Genomic DNA, 15,178 nt, shown 5'->3' with positions numbered 1-15,178 from the left:
CCATAATGAAGATTTCTGTGCAGACAGTGGTGATTCAAATATTCCCTATGCCCACTGAAAATAGGGCAAGAAAAAAATCATGTTAATTTTCTGAAAAAGAAGTCTAGGATAAATATTAAAAAATAATTTCCTGATTTTACAGAGAGATGAGTCCTGGAAAAACACAGAAAAGTTTGGACTTTCCTCTTCCAAAGTTCAGAAGAGCTGAGGCAAACTTTGGCCAGGAAAGGCTGAGGACAGCATCCTCAGTAGAGGCTCTTGAAGTAGGTGATGTGTGATTTTAGGATTCAGGCCATGAGGACTGTCCTAGCAGACTGACAGAGTTTCAGGGCTGGAAGAAGCCCTGGACAGTGACAGCCAGCCATCCCATCCCTCAGGGGCTCCTGAGGCAGAAATGGATCTGCTGTGCTCAAAGCAGCAGTGCCGAGCAAAGACTCCCATAGCAGCTTTGGAGAAGAGCTCCCAAGGAATGTGTTTTCTTCCATTTTCAGCCTCTGTAGTTCCAGAACTGGGAGGTCCCTCTGTATTTATGCAGAATTCAGCACAAACAGGCCTTTGAACACCACTGAAACAGAAAAATCAAAATGTGATCCTTTCCACCTTGAGAAACAAGCACGTCCCAAACACTCTTATCTCAAAGGCAGAAGTGACAGGCTGTGGAAACATTCAGTCTGGAAATTAATCTTTTGAACAGGAGCTGAGTCTGAATAGATTATATACATATTTGTGTTTGCCTGCTTTGAGTTACATGATGCTGTTTTCATCTTCAGCTGAATAAAATTTTATAACAATTTTTTTTTAAGCCCACCAAATTTGTCAAATTTACTACTGAAGTAAGTTACACCAATGCTGATTTTTAGTGAGTGTAGTTCCTTACTGTAGAAGCCAACCCGGCCTTATTCTGTTGAAGGCTGGATAAATACCTCCTTTGAGCCAAATTCACCTTAATCAAAGCTTATATAAACCTCTTAATATCAGTATTCCTGTGCCTGCTAAACCCAGTGGTTATTTTGGTTGTGTCTGGCAAGATAAAACGATCAGTACTCAAACCCAGTGATTCTGTCTGTTGCCACAGCACTGTATATTGCCAGTATCTATTTTACAGCAGTATGGGTGTGTGAAAATGCCCACACCAAGTGTCCATGTTCATGCAGGGCACAGGTATGTGTTCTGCCATGTCACACCACGGTGCTCTAAGCAACAGAGGTCACTCTAGGACAGGACAAAACTCCCTTTTGGCACCCACTGGAGCTCTCCTGAAGGCAGCTCCCTATCAATTTCCTTTTGGTGTGCTATCAGCTGAAAATTGGTCATGTTTCTATGGTAGCAATGCAAGGAAGGCATTTCCACAAATAAACATTTACAGGAAACATCCTTGTTTGGGAGACAAATGAGCACTTGCTCTGGGAATCCTGCTGCACCAGTGACATCCCTGTGGTACTGCTTGGTAGCATCAAAACATTCTCTGTGAGAAACATTGAACTGTTTGCATCAGGGTGAGAGCACATGCCTTCAGATACATCATTTCTCTCTGTGGTTTTCCCAGCTGTCTTTACTTTTCACACAGCAGGCCAGCCCTTCTCTCTCCCAGATCCATTCATTCCTTTTTCACTTAGGGCTTATCTTGGCTGCCAATGAACCCAAAGGTGCTCCAGACACATTCTTTCTCCAACCAGCTCTTCTTCCTGTCATCCCTTGGACGTATTTTTGTGGCTGTATCATAAGAGGGGCATAACACCATTTTATACACCAGCCTTTCCTCCCACATTGCAGCCCTTAGCTCACTTGACCCTTCTGTAGCTCAGGGGAATCCAGGTTTAGGATTCACACAGCTTTAGGCCAAATGCTAACAACAATGCTGGTTGTTTGGCCACCTCTGAGTGATTAGGAGTTCACTAATAAACCATTGTAACTGAGTGTAAAGAGGTGAGCAGAGGCACAAACCAGTATTTCCTGCTGAAGTGAAAAGTATACACAGTGCAAAGGTCATGTAAATGGTCAGACCCTCATTTTCTCCCAGGTAACAGAAAGACATGGCAACATGAAATATAAGCCAAATACATGCCATTCATGCCACAAAGTAAGTTATTAGGACATAAATCAAAATCCACATTCTCCGTTCTTTGTACTTCAGCAACAAAAGATGTCTGGCAGCTCAGGAAGATGATTATCTCTACATATATCACCTTCTCCTCCCTGACCTTTCCCCTTGAGTTTTGGCACTTACCTAATCATTGAGGTATTTTTTTTTTTTCAGGAACATGAGCAGCCTTTAGCATGGAAGGTATCTGAATGTGGAATCCTACATACAGTAAGTTTCACCTTAAAAAAGAAAAAAAAAGGACATTTTTATAGCTTGTTATATCTGGTCAATATTTGTGCAACTATCTGACTTGTGTTTGAACCAGCTAAATAAAAATTCTCCATAAAGAGAGATGAGTATTTTTTTTCCTTGCTGAGACTGGCTTTCCTTTCTTTAGATGGCAATAGCATCTCATGACCTCAACCTTCTCAGCAGAATTCAAACATTAATGTGTTTGGATATGGGTCATGAACCTCAATACTGAGAAAGGAGTTCAGAAACACATTGTGGATCACAGTTGGGTTAAAGAACATCTTAGAAATGTCCCATGTTCCTCAAAAAACCCAGTCTCACACGAGGAGATGTGTAGTGCTTGATAAGCAAGAGGACATAGGAGTCCGGGGCTCTGCCCTCAATACCCAAACCACTACAAGCAACCACACATCCACTGGAGGCAATGGTTTATTTCCCAAAACTTGCAATTTATATGCATTAGGCAAAAAAATCCCAAGTAACTCCAGTTTATGGTTGCTCAGTAACATCTCTTGGTGTTGCTCAAACTCTTGTACAAACTCTGCAGTGCTGGCCTTGTGTTCCCCACACAGCAATACCAGACACCACATCAGAATGATGCTGAGGAGATACTGGGTGCTGGAGTTATTCATGCCAAACTTAGACCAGATTAAACTGGTTTGAATTGAAATGGAAAAGAGGGAATTGCTTTCTCATTTGGCTTGATACATTTGAGTCAAGGTTAGTCAAGCTTACCTCCTTTCTCATGGACCTGCTGATGAAGAGGTAAGCCTCCTCCACACCCTGGGGCTGCAGATCATTCACAGCCACCACGTGGTCTCCGTGGTTAAACAAGCAGCCCAGCCTGAGAGGACCAGCCCACTGTGAGACACTGTGGAGGGCAGAGAACAAAGGAACCACACAGGATATCCTGTATCACTGCACTTTTGGACAGGATTCCATTCGTGGGGCTGCCCTCTGGAAATGACACACACGTTCAACGACTTTGTACATTTTTGATCTGGTTGAAACCATCACTAATTATTCCTCAGCATGCTGCATTCTTCTTTACAACAGCATTTGAAACACAAACTCCAGTACAAAAAGAATCAGAGAGAGCAGAAGGAATCACTGAAGTGTCAGCAAGCCCTGCCCCTGCCCTGTTCTGCCCTGCCAAAACTGCACATGGGTGTCTGCAACTGGACACTTCTGTGCCTGACACTTGTTCCCATCTCACAGGCACTGCCACAAGACATCCAGACTTACCATATTCGTCCTGCTGCTTCAGTAAGTTTTAGGTAATTGTTAATATCAGCCAGGGGTACAAAAATATCCCGTTTCTGCAGCTGCATCTCATCTGTAACTTGACTGTGAGAGAAAAACATCAGAGACCACAGAATCACAGAGCAGTTCAAATTGGAAGGACCCATAAGGATTATTGAGTCCAGCTCCCTGCTCCTTGCAGACTCCCTAAAACTGAATGCTATGACTAAAAGCATGACTAAAGTGCCTCTGGAATGCTGCTAGGCTTGGCAGGATGAAGCCCATGAACATGTCTGTCTCCTCTGCTACCAGCTGGAGAAGACACTTACCTGAGCAGTATAGACAAGTGAACCACTGAGAGGGGCAATGAGCTTTGCCTTCTCTGGAGGGTTGGTTGCAGGCTGGCGCTGCTTTCTGGGAATTGTGTGCCTTTGTCTGCTTCTAAGTCTCTTGGAGATGCACTGTTGCTCTGGCATTTGGGAGGGGATGGGAGCCCATCACGTCTGCACGTGAGCTGGCATGTCTCATCCAGCAGCTTACTAAAGAGGAATGATGATAAAAAATTAAGGGGTTCGACAATTCCAGGCACTCTTGCTGTGTTTGAAGCTGGATCAAGCAGCCCTCAATAAAGCAAAGAATAACAAGTTCTTGTAGAATATCCAGTGGACAAAATAAAATCTAAGTAAAATAAACAGCCTTTCTAAAAATGGACCATAAATCTCAAAATAAACATTTTCAGTATGCAAAAACTATTTATTAAGCCTGGAAACATTTCAGCTAACAGCATGCCTTGACAAAGAAACTGAGTACAGATTGTTGGCCTTGGCTGTACTGGGTTCTTCAGGGATGTAAAGCTGTCCCTTGGGAGATGTGATAACTCAGAACTACTTGAAATCATTTTAGTTTTATTTGATAAGCCTTATATTGCCTGGAGCTGACTCCCCATTGTGCCTCGAACAAGACTGGGGTTAGTAGCAAAAACTGCTCTTGGTATATTTTAACTCAGATGGCATAACCTTGTGAGGTTTTTTATAGTTATTCCCCCTGGGGGGGTCCCAAAGGCACAGAGAAGCTTGAATTAATCTAATGGGATTGTCTGGTTAGTGGGTCTGCCTTCCCAGTTGCCTCTCTCCATGTGGCTAAGATCTGACTGTCTGCAGGTGTCAGGCCACAGCTAACAGCTACCGACCCCTCCTCTGGCTCAGGAGGAGCTTTACCCTGCAGGCACAATTCTCTTCAGTATTCAGTGATGTGTTGTGGAGGCTAGGGCCTTGTGGCCCTAGAACTGTGACACAAAGTTCAGGTCATTCTTTGTCACACTGTACCTTCAAAACACACAGCAACAGAGCCGCTCTTTGGATGGCAAAATGAAAGGGAGGATGTGTCATAACTCACACAACTTCTACATGGAAAAGCTGGGAGCTAATGGCCCATATCTATCTTTCTCTTTTAACCTCCAGATAATGCTGCCTGCTTTGGAGAGCACTGGTCTGAAAGGTTGTTGGATGCAGTGACTCAGTAAAGTGGTGAGCTGCTGTCATGAAAACCCAGAAAAAGTGTGAGTCAACCAAAGGTGCTGCATTGTATAGTCAGAGCCTGTGTAAGTGCAGGAGTGTGCAGTGTGAGCTAAAATTTCATGTTGATCAGTTTGAATTTGACTCCAGTGTTCCCATGAATGCTGAACTTTGTGAACTAAGACTCAACAAGGATTCATTCAAACAAGATGCAGCCTCTAGATCTTGTTACACAAATACCAGAGATGCCAGCTCTATCTCTATTGCTGTGCCACATTCAATTCCCAAAACGTTAATGAAGTTGCTACTTACATTGATTTCATTGACATATAAATGTTTTCCTTTACTGGGCTGTTCTGCTCTGGCTTCTCTTGCACAGGGACATCAGACTCAGCTGTAGGGTCAGGCTTTGATATTTCAGTAGTGCACTGTCAGAAACACACAGCAATATAGGACATTAATGTCATTGCCCTGCCTACAGAAAAAAACCCTTTTAATTTCCCTATTTTGTTCTGTGCTGGTGCTGTTTAAACATATTGGCTGATATAGCCTGGGTTTCCTCAAATCAGTCAATTCCCAGAAACTGGGAACTAGAAAGGTGCTTGAAACTTAAAAGTTAAAGCTGGAATTATTGGAACTGCCAGACTGGGACATGACCAGCTATATTCTGTATATTCTGAAGTACTACCACCAAAAAAAAAAGAAAAAAATTGTTGCCTTTTAATTTAAGCAGGCTGAAAAAGGAGACTTGTACTTGGGTATGCTTGACTTAGAGCACTTAGATTATATGACCACATTACCATCGTTGATGTCCTTCAGTCTGATGTACAGTCTGTGACTTCTGCAGAAAACTGACCACTTCTCCTGACCACTTATCTTCTCCTGAAATTAGCCTCCCAAACTGGGTGCCAAAATTTGTATAAAATTAACAGCATGATTTTTCCTGCTGCCTTGTTTCACAGTGAAATGCAGATACCAAAATACACTGCAGTGTTTTAAAAGTACTGCTTTTATGCAGCTTACTGGTTTTTCAACAGAATTACATTTCAAAATACATAAAACTAATGTACTGCTACATTCTCTAAATGAAGCTTCCAATTTCAGAAAATAACCCCAACCCTACCCCATTATACAACAGGCAAAAGCCATTAACAATGAAACAGTTTGGGGAATTTCAACAAAATCAGCAATGTTTTTGTCAAAATGCCACTTTGCACCAGGAAGATCTTTTGAATCAGTCTAGTGTATTTTTTTTCTTGTATAAATGAAAGCTCTATTACCTAGTACTTTATCTACGTATTCCTTTTGCAAGGTACAAGTGGTTCCTCCTACCAGTTCCTCTTTGGCTCATTAAATGTCTCCTGTGTCCTTGGAGCTGTTATCAGGGCAGCAGAACCCACAGCTGATAAACTACCTTAGCTAAAACACTGCTGGGAGTTTGGTAATAATCTTCTTCATCCTTTTTCGTGTTTTCCTCTGGATCTGATAACAGCAGGTTTTCCTCACTTCCTCCCAGAATTTTATCCTGCTGAAAGAATGGGCTTGTATTTAACAGGCTCAGTTGTACAGATTAACATGCATTTTCCCTTTTTGTAAAGAAATACCAGAATCAGCAAATATTCACAGAAAACATGGTAAGATACATCCTGTTGGCATGAGTGACAATTACTTAACAAAGAGTTTTCAAGATCTGGGCCTGGATGAGGGAACCACCAATAAAAACACATCAGATGCTTGAAATGGGGACTCACACTGCTAAAAGGAAGTAAATACAAGGGATTAGTTAGGAAGCCAGTTGTCTGCATGTCACTGAGCAGAGAATAGGTCCAGAGATGTTAGCAGATGTTAAACTTATGAGGCAAGAGAAATATTTTTATCCAATGAACAAATATTGTTGTTTCTTGTTCTCTATACAGCAAGGTTATTTATTTTTCACACATGCCAAAACAGAAACATGAGCTTTGTGCTATTCCCTCTGCTTCAGGCTTAAAATCCAAATTCTTTATCTTCTAACCCTCATGGTCAGCCTGTCCCAGCCTGAACAGCTGCATGTAATACCTGCTCTCTGAGGCATTGTAGGCATGAGAAGAATTAATGAATAAGACAGAAAAGGTATGCACAAGGAAGAGACACAAAGAAATTCTTGACATACACCCAGAGCAGGACTGGTTAAAATCAGACCAAGGGTTAACTCAGTGCATTTCAGAGCTCAGACTCACAACTGAATTACTGCAACTTTATAAAGTACTGTGCATCAGCTGGGCTATGCTGACTGCCCATGGCATTGCAATGTAGTTTCAACTATTCACTTCTTTCCACTAAATTTAGCTGTATTATCTCATACTTGCTGTCAGCCTATATACAAGGATGGTGATTGCAGCACGTGATTTACCACCCTGTTAGCAGTGATAGCAGAACAGACTCTTTGCCCTGTATCCCAGCACTCCAGGCCAGAGTTCAATGCATAAGCTGTCAATAGAGATGGGTTTGAGCTGCAGAGGGGTGTGCAAGAGCCTTGGCTGTGCCTTCTGTCCTCTTGACTCTGCTGCAAAGGCAGCAATCCACAGCAGAGGAAAACTGCTGCAGGCACTGGTTCAGGGAACACAGGTCAGAACACTTAGCCACTAATACAAGATAACATTCATCTTTTTTTCTTCCCAAATCAGTCCTGCTAGATATGGAAGTGAAATTACTTGAAGACATATTAATGCTGACAGAAGGTCAGTTCTAAGACGTGCCTCAATTTAACAAGCTCTTGTTCTGTAATTTAGTTACATTGACTCGATTGCTACTGGCAAAGGCTGAAGAAATAAACCATTTAGGAGCAACTGTGGCACAACTGAGAAGTGTACAGGGAGGGACAAATCCTCAACCAGTGCAAATGCAGAGCTTTCTTCATCAAGTTTGCGAGAGCTGCCAAAATTTGAAATTGCTGCACAGAAACTCTGGGGCTCTGACCCAAAAATCCCTCAACACAGGTATTTCAAGCAAGTTTTAGAAGATCATTTTCAGTGGTAAACAAGAAAACAGACTAAATACTTAGGAAGCTTTCATAGTGGAAATCAACTTGATGTGCTAGGAAAGTAGGTGGATGATCTATAGTCACAGATAGCCAGGTGAGATAAAAGCCAATATTCACTTCTGCAGATGGAACAAGGAAGAGCTGTTTGAATTGTTCTGCTCACCAGGCTTGGACAAACTCCTCTTGATGAGTCACACTGAGCCTGATGGGGGCCAGGATCTGAATAGGGCCTGTTCTTGTCTTCTGAGGAGCCATTCTCCTGTATAAAAAGGAAAAAAGTTGACTCCTCATAAAGATAACTGGAGGTGCCTGACCCACATTCAGCTTCCTCTCACCAGGCTATTTGCACAGAGTTTTGTGACTACAGAAATTCAGCAATTCCTTGGCTGCTATTCCTCCCTGACACTGGACTGCAATTGCTGTAGGACAGCAGCAATGCTTTCCCTCTCTTCTATTTCAATTTTGAGGGGAAAGTCAGTAAGGCAGAGAGGAATTGGATCTGAACTCTCCTCTAAGCCTAAAAAGAGAGAGAGAAATAAAAGCACAATCACAAATCAGGAGGAATGTGGCTAGCAGCTGCCAAAACAATCATCACATGCCTCTGCCAAGGCATGTCAAAGCAAATCTTCAGGAGTTTACTTAATGTTCACTAAAATTTGCCAGTCAGGCTAGACAGCCAGTGAGGATTGTCTCTCATTGCCCTCATTTGCATGCAGACTTGCCTCTTAAAGTATTTACTTTGTGGTGTTACACCCAGGTCCCAGTCAGGAACCCCACCAGAAGAGACCACCCAGGCACCCACTGCAGAAACTCTGAACAACTTTTGATGGAAAAAAACCACCCATGCAAAAGAAACGTCACACTCATGCCAAGGCGCAGAGTCATTATGAAGGACAGTTAATTTGTTTACCTTCTGGTAGCTCTGCCTGTCTGGAAAGCTGGCCACACCTACAGAACTCAAGAATAGTGGCAAAGAGGAAGTTCGGCTTTTGACTTCTGGATTTGGAGGATCTTGGTTCTAGAAATAAGGGAAAAGCAGTAGAAGAAAACAGGCACCTGTTGGGTGTGGGCTAAAATGTACTGACACATCTCACTAGAGCAAATTTTATTTCCAATGGCTCAGAGGCATTGTCTGCATGGCATTTCTCAGGCAGACATAAATTTGCCCTGCTTGCATTCTGAGCTGTGTGGAAGCTGCAGGGATGGGAGTACTTAGTGCTGAGTCTAAACTGGAGGGCCTGGCTGGCTGACAAGGTGCAGAAACTTGGGCCTGAGCTTGAACTACCAGGGCTTCCAGCTGATTCATAACATTGACAGACTGATGTAAAACAACATGTAAATATATCTGAAATGCACCCACTAGGTATCACACACAAGTTTTCACTCTGATGCATCACAGGTGTGGTTCATTGCAGCATAATATCAATCTTCCCCTTATTTCCATATAGCTAACTCTTCAAAGAGATTTCTTAATGTAAAATCAATCCCAATTGACTGTGCAATACCTGCTTGGTGCATAAAGCCAGGGTAAAGGACTTATATGAAAATGAATTTCTGAATAACCAAGGTCAGAGACAACTTGCAAGGGAAAGATCAGCAAAATTCCTTTGCACGGTTTTGTAATGAAAAAGAGAAATACCTTTTTTTTTCCTAAAATAAAGTACAGTAACATGTCACCTGAGGGCAGCATCCACTTCTTTTGTCCTCCCTGCAGACTGAAGATATCAGAGTGACCCAGTCATCTATTTCCTGCCTGAAGTTGGAACAAGAGGAGTGAAAGCTTACTGACAGGTAACACACAAGGGCAATTCTTTTGCCTGCCCATTTCTTCCTATGGGGCCCAAACCAAAAATCCCTGAGATCAAGGGGAAAAACCCCTCACATTTTCAGGAAAGAGTGCTTGTGTGGTCATAGCCAGATGGCAAAGTCTGACTCAGAGAGCTAACAATTCTTGGGAATGCATTTGGGCCACCAGGATGAGAAACACGCCAGGAAAGGGCTGTTGAAGCTGTTTTTCATGCTTGCAGTGGATTTAGCTGGATTAATTCTGGAATGCTGCCCATGGAGTGTGTGCTGTGAGAGCCGCGCCCCAGGGGAAGGCTTTGGGTGGCACGCTCAAGCAGCACCCAGGTATGTGTTTTTCTTCTTATCAGAATTTCACACATCAGCTGCTCTTCTGCAAAAAAAAGCAAAAATTCCCCCTGACGTGCTCGTGACTGGGAAACTGAAGAGGAGATGCTGGGAACCAGCAGTACAGGAGCACTGTGACAAACATCCTCTCCCTCACCTAACTGAGCTTTGCCTGATCACCTCCACAGAAACGGCTCCTGCCCCTCTTCAAGACTCAATTCCAGCCAGAAAAAGCACAGACTGCAACCCCCTGCTGCAGCAAAAGCCCCAGCCAGCACTTTGGGGATCTGTTTTCCTTCAGGAGAAGTTTTGCCTTCAGTCTGCTTCCTTTGATTAATAACCTAGATTTCAGGCAATATTGTGGTTTATCCAGGAGGAGCAGAACCTTTTCTACCTCCCAGGAGCTGCTGGGTGAGGAAGCAAAGGTCTGTGCTCTTTCCTGTCCCCTGAGCAGCACAGTTTGAAATGGCACTGCCACTGCCATCTCCCTGCCATCCCTGTGCCCCCTCTGCTTTCATGTGCTGGATGCTGTGACTGGGTGGCTGCAGGCAAGGGGAGCTCACCTGCCTGGACCAGCAAAAAATTAACCCAGCCATGAGTAAGGGGAGGCAATGCCATAGAAAAAAGCTGTTTTCCATTGGACCAGGCAGCTGAATCACCTCATCCCAGAGCTGGGCCATCAGTAGCTGAGACACAGAAGGGAAGGGAGAGGCTGTGAAGGAGCAGGGCCCTTCCTTGGGGCACAGCTTAGTGCTACATTGGTTTAGCACCACTGTCCCACTGCTTTTGCATGTCCTGCTATGCTCACCTGCTGTCCCCAACGAGGTAGTAACATCTGTTTCCAGTGCTGATGGACATCACCTGCTCAGGAAGGCACTTAAACATCTTCCTCACCGTTTCCATAATTTCAGCATTACTTATGCCAACTTGAATACTTATGATTCTGTGAAGATAACCATAGGAAACATCCTAGATTACTCTACACAGTTACATACAAATAGACACACACATATATGTGTGCATGTCCATATTTTACTCTGAGCACAGCATAATATGATGAGATCTGCAAGGGGAAAGTTAAACATTTTTCCACAGAAAAAATTGCTCAAGAAAATCAATGCACACTTTCAAAAGAGATGGTCTTTCAAAGAAGAAAACCTCCAGGCAAAATATATAAAATTAACTTTTCCCAAGTCCCCAGACTATGGATCCTCATTTCTGGAAAAAGGGGCTTTTGGTTTAATTCAGAATCTTGAAAAAAAACAATAGTAAGAAAAATTTCTTGTGGAAGTTTTTTAACCACAATAAAACAATAGATTTTATTTGAAACTAATTGTATATTAATAGTGTTTTAATGGAGGGGAAGAGGAACAGAAGTACTCTTAATGGATACTTGAAGCACTTGAAGCACTACTTCCATTAACCTCCAATAAGCCAAATTAATAAAAGTAATAACAACAATAATTATGGTAATAATGTAACCACAGACCACTGAGCAAGCTGCAATATTTTTGAAAGCTTCACAATGTATATCCTTTTAATGGAAGAAGCACAACAGCAATGTGGTGAGTGACCTCTTTGCCTAAAAATTCCGGGAGCCTGGAGTATTAACCCCTAGATCTGACAGGAAATGTTTACATTTCCCATTACATTTTCTGTTTCCCTTGCACATATTTCATACCACCCATGGCATGGTAAAGGGTGCCAGTCCAAAGGCAGGGACACTCAGTCCTGCTGCAGTAGGCATGTGCTGACAGGAGAGAAACAACCAACCCAAATGAGCCAAGCAGGGCGATTTCTTGGCAGAATAAGAGGCAGTGAGCAACCATGATCAGCCCAAAGGGTTATGAGAAAGTCAGGAGACCTTTGCACAAACCTGCAAAGGACTTTGTGAAGCTGCAAGCTGGGAAAGGGCGTGTGCCACAGCTGGGAGTGGCACAGCCTCTCCTGATTGACCTGTGAGTGAAAGCATGGCACTGTCCTCCCAGGAGGTGAAATGTGTTTTACTGCAGGAACACAGCCTGGGATGCAGGAACACAGCCTGTGGGATTGTGGAGCCAGGCCAGGTACCTCACTGGCAGATACATCACAATAAAGCAATTCAGGATTTTCACTTCTACATATATCATAGCTGCACCCAAAGCCTACAAATCCCATGGGACTCTTTTGTGGAGTTCATTGGGTTTGAATCAAGAACCCAATCCTGACCTGTTGAGTCAGGAGCAAGTGCTTGCACAATCAGTGGCCATTGAAGAGTGCTGATACATGACTCAAAATAAAAAAGATGATGCATTTGAGCTACATACTGGTCAACAGCTATGGAGCCTTTCACGTGTTGGCCTTTTAGATACTTCAGGATGTAATTCCCTGTGCTGGACTTGGACAGGACAAACAGACGCCTTTTCCAGGAATTCTGCCAAAGAGAAGGCAATTTGTGTCTCATTAAAATTCAGGACAGCAGATATGAGGGATTGCTGAAATATGACTAATCTGTGCTGGTATACCTGTGAGCTGAAAAGTTGAAGAGGTGGTGATTTGATGAGGAATCCGTGCTTGCAGACTCCACCTTCAGGGCAAAATGTATTTTGAATTCTCACTAATCAAAGAGAAATGAACAGCACCATTACTTAACTTGCTGCCAATTAATCTCTTTAAAAAGACCTGTTTGAACTGGAAATTGTTGCTTAGCACTGGGTTTCTGTGCTTAAATGGCCATAAAACAAACACAAATCAAGGCTATAAAATATAGAGCCAGGCCCTGCTTCCCTGGTGTTAATGCTGACAACTGGCTCAAACTGCAAAGTAAAGGTAGAGAAAATGTAGGGGCTCAGAAGATATCATGAGCTGCTGCTTTATTTAACTGATCTTATTTAACTTTGGGGGTCTGGTCTTATTTAGCTTCATAATTAGTGATCTGAAATGCACCCCTAAAGAAATTCATAGATGGCATTCAGGTAAGGATAGATCATCTCACAGCTTTACCACTGACAAATTTTAGTATAAGAAATTTTGTACCTGCAGAATTTCTTTTACTTGTAGAAGCCATCCTGATTGTTCTTCCACCCAGGTAACAAAAAGAGCCAAAATGTGGAAGCTAATTCCTTTCAGTTTGCTTGCTGCAGAGCAGCATTCCACTGCACACACAATTGCTGTTGAGAAAATAACAAAAATCTTACAACAGTTTGTTTTCATACTGATCAAAATACATAAAATAGCCATAATAACTATTTATTTAAATATATTCATAAATAATTTTATATAATATCAAATTATACACTATATGCTATATTTGTTATTTTATAATACAATCACAAAATTACAAGTAACAAATATTATCCACTTTTATAGGCCAAAAAAATGATTTGCTTAGAAGTGATGAGGGCTGCTAAGAGAACTTCATTTTTCCCTTTCTTTTGCATTAGTCACAACACCTGTAACCTAGGAATACTGCCTCCATTTATGTTTCTGACACTGCTTTGCCAAGTATGATCAGTCCTGTACAAAACTGGCATAACTTGGCCTAAAGAGTTTAAAATATAAGTAGAAAAAACATGTATGATACTATGGCAATTTTAATGATTTGCAAGTTTGTCATATTAACACAATGCCTTTTCAAAAGTTTCATTTTGCCTTACCTCAAAACTCTCATTCCCTGCAAAATCAGGTCTTGGCTGGGAGTTGTTGTACCTACAAGGAGGTTACACAGACCCTCTTGTGCCACCTGAAGCCACAGAGCCTCTCCTGGGAAATTCTGAAGGATTACAAGGGCTGTTCTCTGGCTCTTTACTGAGAAGCCTGGCTGCAGTGAGAGATTTAAGGGCTTTCCTCTGTTTCTCTTTCTTCAGTGATTTACTCCATGGTGCCAAAAGTAAACATGGTCCAGTCAGGGGTAGGGTGGGTTACTCATGGAATTTTACCCCTGAGACACACCTAAAGCTATAGACTTTCATTCCTTCTGTTCCAGGCTGTAAATGGGAATGACCCACTGCAAACTTAGGTCCATCAGAGGTTTCTGCACATTTCTGTCTGTATTTTTTCGAGGTTTTTTCAGGGAAACCTTTGCAATTTTTGCTTTTTGGGAAGAAAGATTTGTTGTACAAATGCCGTGATAAACTGTTATAAAATTTGCTTCTACAGTTTTCATCTGTTGACTACCAGAAAAATAAAAGGACAAAAAAGCAATTTCCAAAACTAAAAATGACTGTACACAAAGTCAATAGTAGGGGTACACACCTGGGGTTGCAATGAAAGGCAATGTATTGTTGTGTTCAGCGTGACTGACAGTCACCTCAACTGGCAAAGGATGCAATTACTACAAAACAATGTTCCAAGAGTCTCTGACAGGATAAAAGTCTCTTCTGGATGTCAGTAAAAGTCAAGATTTGCATGTAGGAAGACAAATACCCGTGAGATTAGTTGTGCTAACTCACTCTGCCTTTTGGGAAAAAGTTTTTAATTGTTACATCTAATTGTCTTTTCAACTGAAAGCAACATGTAAACAGGTTATGTCTAATTCAAACCAGACAATGCCAATTCCATTTTTATACCCCCTCAGATTTTTGTATGCCAGGCATTAAGGGATTTGATTGCTTCAAACCTTTTGAAATGCAATGAGACATTTCAGTCAAAACGCAAAGAAAATGCCTCGAATCATTATGATGAAAGCTGTTATAAAACTTCAAAAATTTCCAAGATAAGGAAAACAAACTGTGTTAATACTTACAAGCAAAATGTCTTCATGGTGAAGAAGGTTATTAGAGAAGTACACTTTCAAGTAAATCCAGATTCCCTGCACTGCTTCCTGCAGCAAAACACGACGAGTCCTTGCCCTGCATTGTGACTGCCCTCTTATAGTCCTTGTATAAATACAAACACCTGAAATATGACCCACAAGGAAATTCCTGCTTCTGCATGGGAAGTAACTAAAGACTGCTC

At 42.2% G+C, this 15,178-nt stretch overlaps 1 protein-coding gene across 1 annotated transcript; it reads right to left on the bottom strand.

The window, feature by feature from the left end:
• Positions 1-2,197: 2,197 nt before the first annotated feature.
• PLEKHS1 (pleckstrin homology domain containing S1) lies at positions 2,198-13,346 on the bottom strand. Its single transcript, XM_071446234.1, has 13 exons — positions 13,259-13,346; positions 12,748-12,839; positions 12,550-12,656; positions 11,052-11,186; positions 9,791-9,866; positions 9,024-9,131; positions 8,277-8,372; positions 6,506-6,619; positions 5,404-5,519; positions 3,907-4,116; positions 3,581-3,682; positions 3,071-3,206; positions 2,198-2,322 (listed from the first exon to the last, which is right to left on the bottom strand). The coding sequence occupies exons 1-13, from the start codon at positions 13,287-13,289 to the stop codon at positions 2,254-2,256; spliced, it is 1,392 nt and encodes a 463-aa protein (XP_071302335.1). The 5' UTR covers positions 13,290-13,346; the 3' UTR covers positions 2,198-2,253.
• Positions 13,347-15,178: the final 1,832 nt, after the last annotated feature.

Source organism: Agelaius tricolor, unplaced genomic scaffold (genome assembly GCF_023055355.1).
Source record: "Agelaius tricolor isolate 1412-34295 unplaced genomic scaffold, bAgeTri1.0.p SCAF_22, whole genome shotgun sequence".
NCBI classification, from domain to species: Eukaryota; Metazoa; Chordata; class Aves; order Passeriformes; family Icteridae; genus Agelaius; species Agelaius tricolor.
The sequence above is the reverse complement of the archived record's forward strand: the minus strand, read 5'-3'. Positions and strand labels throughout refer to the sequence as shown.